We start from the raw sequence: 5,238 nt of genomic DNA, 5'->3' as shown, positions 1-5,238 counted from the left end.
CTAAACTAAAATTTGTTTCTTTTGTTTCCAGGCCATTCTTCTGTCACAACATTCCATGAAGTCGACGAACGACGGAGCCGAGGCCGAAGATCGATCGTCGATCGTCGCCGTTGACTCGAAACACTATCGCACGATTCGCTTGATCTCTAGATGAATCACCGTGATCTACCGTGTAATCTACAAGCAACGAGAGTCGCGCTGAACGAATCATGTACAAAATATTGCGTCGCGGCTCCGGCCGCGTCTTCGTCCTCTGCATCGTGGTGCTGTCACTCCTACTATGCCTGTACTACGTCAGCCAGGTCCAGGCACCATCGTCAGGTCATCCTGCCATTCTGAACGAGGAGCTCAGATACGATCGCAGTTTGACCTCCGTCACTCCGGATTACAGCGAGTCGCCAGATGCACAGGTGTCGCTCGCCACCTGTCCCATAATTGTGCCGCGAAACGCCGACATTGACGCTCAGCAGGAGTTCGGCAAGTTCGACTTTCAGGTAGGTTTTCGCATTTCCGTGGCTCGAAAAGCGATCGTGATCCGAGGCAATTTCCATGGTATTTTCACTTGTCTCGTTTTCCTCTATTACGTATGTGCTACTTGTTCCGAAGTATTCCTTTTCCTCTCTCGCATCGTGCACACTTATGTCTCGGTTTCTATATACTGTCCTTCTTCTTGTGTCACGATTTTACTTTCAGAAAAGTGATGAAAAACTTCTCAGACAGATATGTGGAATAGTAAATTGTGTCTTCTATACATATATACTCGCGTATGGAAAGAATTTAACGATTTTGCTGAAATATTTAAAAATTTAGATAGAACAGCTCTGAAAATAATAAAAAATTTTGTTACATCAAAATAATTATGTAGAAAATTCAAGCATAATGTTGCAAAAAGTTTTGACATTCTTGCAACCAACTTGAACGTCCTATATAATTATTTTGATAATTCAACAAAATTATTTTTAGATCTAACTTAATTTTTCTAATTTCTACATTTAACTAAATTTTTATAAGATACTTCAGCAAGTTCTTTTTTTATGAATCAAAGATAAAAAAAGCTTAGGATATTTTTTATTTGGCGTACAAAGAAAACCGATTGTATTTATTTTTACTAATTGTAAGATTTTGTTGTCTAAAACTATTCTTAAATTCTATATGGATATCTTTATTTCATGGAAATAATATTATAAAGAAGCGTAAGTGAAAATTACGTTACAAAGAAGGCTAATAACGCAACAAATGAGTCCTTCATCTCTTTTCGAAATTAAACAAAAGTTGAGCTTAAAAAGCTTTTCGTAGTAGTATAATCGTGATTTATAAAGTTAACAGTAAAAGTGGATTGAGAATCAAGCGTCGCTGGTTTCTTTTATCCCCAAGATTATCTTTGGCGTATCCTTGGCACGGAGTATTTATGTTCGCCAAAGTTTCCGTGGAATATACGAGCGACTAAATTTTATCCCAATACCTCATGGACGCGCTGAGTCCGGTCGTTTTAAAAGTACCGCGTCATTAGCCGCGAAAACTTTCTTCGTCCCCCTTGCGATAGTCTGTGAACTTCACTGATTTAATAGCTAGCCATTGTAATAAGAGGATACTTCCATTTACGCGTGATGTAATAAAAAAGTTTCATTTTCATATCGTATATTTTATCTTTAGAAATTTTGACGAAACAAGAAATTAATTTTCATATGGAGAAGTAAAAAATCGATCTTGTGTTCCTCATAAAGATATACATTCTCAAGCTTTTGTTTCTGACATTCAACTCTTTTGTGATGAATGAAGATTTAATTACGAGTCAGCAATTTTTGATTGCAAAATATATTTAATATTCTGTTTTATCGCTTTTGATAAACGCCATGTTCTCTTATCGCATTATACCGTCCCTGACGCGCCTGACAAGCGGAAGCAGAGTCTACAATTCAAATCTTCTCATGTTCGCCTAATTACAAAGCAACCAGCTGCTATTCTCCGGTGCTTAGCTGCTCGCAATAGTAATTTCCGACATTGTATACTTGCAGCGGTTTATAATCAAAATGCAAAGGAGCATTGATTTTGGTACTTAGCGAGATTTGCTTCGTTAGAGAGAATCGTTGGAAATCTCTTTAATAGTAGCGCACAATAGTACGTCAGGAATGATTATTTTTTCTTATTTTTGCATCTCTTGCGAGATAAAGTATGTTTCTTCGCGTCATTTAAACAAAAAATTGAAGAAACAAGTCGCGAGACTAATATCTTGCATGAAAGTCAATTCTAATGTAAGATAAAATATTACAAAATTAAAGGTAAAGGTCTATTGTGTTCGATTAAAATAAAAAGAATATCTTGAAACACAAAAAATATAAATATATTGAAAATTTAAATTTCACCTCTTAAAAGTGTATTAAATGCGTTGTCTCATTTTTCCATTTAATCAACTGAGTGAGAAAATTATTTAAATTTCAAACATTAATTAATTATTTCACATGAAATAAAATTTTTTAAAATTTTTAAATTCACTTTTTTTTCCTCGCTTTGAACTTATAGCTTCCATTCATTCTAGTCTATAAAAAAATTTCGGGACCACATATTAGTTACATGGATTGGCGTTTATATTTATTACACAGCTCAATACGCGTAGACGACAAAATGTAGCATCGAGCTCTCATCCCGTGCTAATTTAATTAACCGGCATTGCCGCGCGCGGAAAAAAATTCGCGTGTTGCGTAGCCGCAGTTGGAAATAGAATTGGGAAAAACTGCCGAATCGAAGTCTTTCTAACTGTAGTCCATTCGTTCACCGATCTCGTTCATCGATTATTTATGATTTTTTGCGTGATGGACGGGTCTCCACGCTGAAATTCCTATCGAAATTTACACGCGCCGCTGCACGTGCTTTCGCGAACAGCGAGAGTTGGCCTCGCATTTTATGTACGGACCGTCTCTCCGCGGCGCAACTTGTCACAACCAAACGGCGAATCGTTTCTGATAATATAGCTGAACTTTTGCGTAACGGTAATAAAGCGTTGCGCTTAATTTTTATTTTTTTTTATACCTTTTTTTACTCGGATGTTTTACGATCCACGTCGCACTTTCCGCTGCCGACTCGGCGTACCGTTGTTTTTAATTTTCTACATACAAAATGCATTAAATTTTTTCGAGCTTATTTCCACGACATTCGTTACACCTGTGAAAAAAGTCGAACTCGCAATTTACTGTTGCTATTTTTAACCTGACCCTCTTTCTCTTTCATATCATTCTCTTCTCCCATAGCACTTTTTTTAAATCCAAACGAACATTCAGAAAATAATCTGTGTAACATTAGCTCAATCCATCGTTGCGTTTTTTCAGCCAATCCTTCATCGAGTATCGATTGAAATATTTTGCGAAGAGCGCACGCAACACAATATCAATATTTCATAACCGAACGCACAACAACGGGGTTTAAAAAACCGTGTTGTCAGTCCGGAAAGACTAATCGAACGTAAATTAATACGTCACGCAATAATCTCGAATCGACGACCCCGATACGTCAGTTACACGCGATGAAAGGCAAATCGAGTTACGTTGCAATGAGCAGCGGCGGCAGCTAACGATGTTTCGAATTCGAGTTGCAAATCGAATTTGGCGTTATCGCGCCCGCGCTGAAAACCGTGTTCCATACAATCCTAACGCGTACGTTTGCCTAATCTCCCGTCTCCGTCGTCGCGACGGATTAGTCGTATGCGACGTAGGCCAATTGCGCTTAATTGCTAGTCAAGGACGCTCGTTAATTTCCTTTAATTCTGTACCACGGACGTCGTCGTTAAGTATGGAATTCCAATAATGCCTGCCTATTGTTCAGCGCTTCTACAGGGAAATATAATAGTTACTTACTACGAAGCAGTGAAAACTTCCTTTGAGACGTTTCGTTGTGTATCCAACTCTGATGGATGCAAAGTTGCTCATCCATCCGAGCGTTTATTACGTAAGGAAAGTGAAGTTTTCCTTCGCAGTTATGGCGGTATGTTGATTTCAACGTGTAAATAATCTAAACTATTTTGAAAGAGAGAGAGAGAGAGAGAGAGAGAGAGTAGAATAGGAAGGGTAGAGAAAGAGAGGAAGATGAAGCATTTATTAACGTTCTAGGGCAAGTCCTCTAAAGAATATAGGTACAAAAAAAACAAAGCAACAATAATTATAAAAAAATGAAGTGTATAAAAAGAAAATAATAAAGGAAACAAAATATAATTAATAATTAAATAAAATGAGGAAAATCGAAATAAAAGAAAAAAAAAGAAGGAGAGAAAGAGAAATGCTAAATCTAATATATGCATGAGCAAATATAAATTCTAATGCAAACAGGTATAAATCCTATGTTTTTAGTATTCTACTTAATTACAGTTAATATCTTTAATCCATACAGAAACCAGTTAATATGGAAGCGCCATTAGATCATAGATATGTATATCCGACGAATGAATTGGTTTCCATCTCGAAAATGGTTCGCTGGCGCCATAATCAGGAGTATAACGTAATCTCGTGCGAGCGGTGCAGTTCGCAGTGAGTGAGTTGCATATTGATGATCGTATTGACGGCTGAGCACTCAAAGAGCAAAGGGTTGCATTTATGATTGCCATGCGGCTGTGTATAGTCAATGCTATAGTCAACGGCGCGTGCAGAGAAATTTACACCGATTACGATGTATTTATTTCGACGCTCGTTACCTGCGAACGAGCGTATTCCGTTTATAATTCATCGCGGATCGCGGGAAACATCAAACATGAGTATCACTTTAGCAAGTTACTAGTGCATTTAGAAAATTGCATCGACGACTATGTTTTACTCGTAATTCGCTGGAACAATCGTTTTGCGTAAGTGACCATTCGTTTATGAGAATAACATTATTGGCAACATATATATATATATATCTCGTTTATTCAGCTAGTAATTTATTTCGCGTTTAGTTCGGTTTAAACAGAGATCGCGAGTGACTTTCATCATGAAGAGGACTTTACCGAGAAGAGAAATGCATATTTCTGTTAAATTTATGATGCAAGTTTCGAATCGCGTGGAAATAAATCATTGCGAGATATTAATTAAATAAAATCCCTCTCTGAATACGAGTTCAAATAAATGTGAGCAGTCGTTCTTTTAAAACAAGTTTAATTTTTTTTTTTTTTTTTTTATTTAAACACGACGTATACGAGAGTGTGCATTAGTTAGTTAGTAGTTTGTTTAGTAGAAGAAATAATTAGTAGTTAAAAAATCTCCTCGAGGTGGTAGG

At 36.9% G+C, this 5,238-nt stretch overlaps 1 protein-coding gene across 1 annotated transcript in view; it reads left to right on the top strand.

Moving 5' to 3' along the window:
* Positions 1 to 209: 209 nt before the first annotated feature.
* Positions 210 to 5,238, top strand: part of LOC105622121 (alpha-mannosidase 2) — a 97,872-nt gene continuing 92,843 nt past the window's right edge. The window contains exon 1 of the mRNA XM_012203555.1: positions 210 to 494. Coding sequence (XP_012058945.1) covers positions 210 to 494 — 285 coding nt within the window. The remainder of the gene's footprint in view (positions 495 to 5,238) is intronic.

This window comes from Atta cephalotes, assembly GCF_000143395.1.
Source record: "Atta cephalotes unplaced genomic scaffold scaffold00040, whole genome shotgun sequence".
Taxonomy (NCBI): domain Eukaryota; kingdom Metazoa; phylum Arthropoda; class Insecta; order Hymenoptera; family Formicidae; genus Atta; species Atta cephalotes.
Note: the sequence above shows the minus strand (reverse complement) of the source record. Positions and strands in the feature narration are given on the sequence as shown.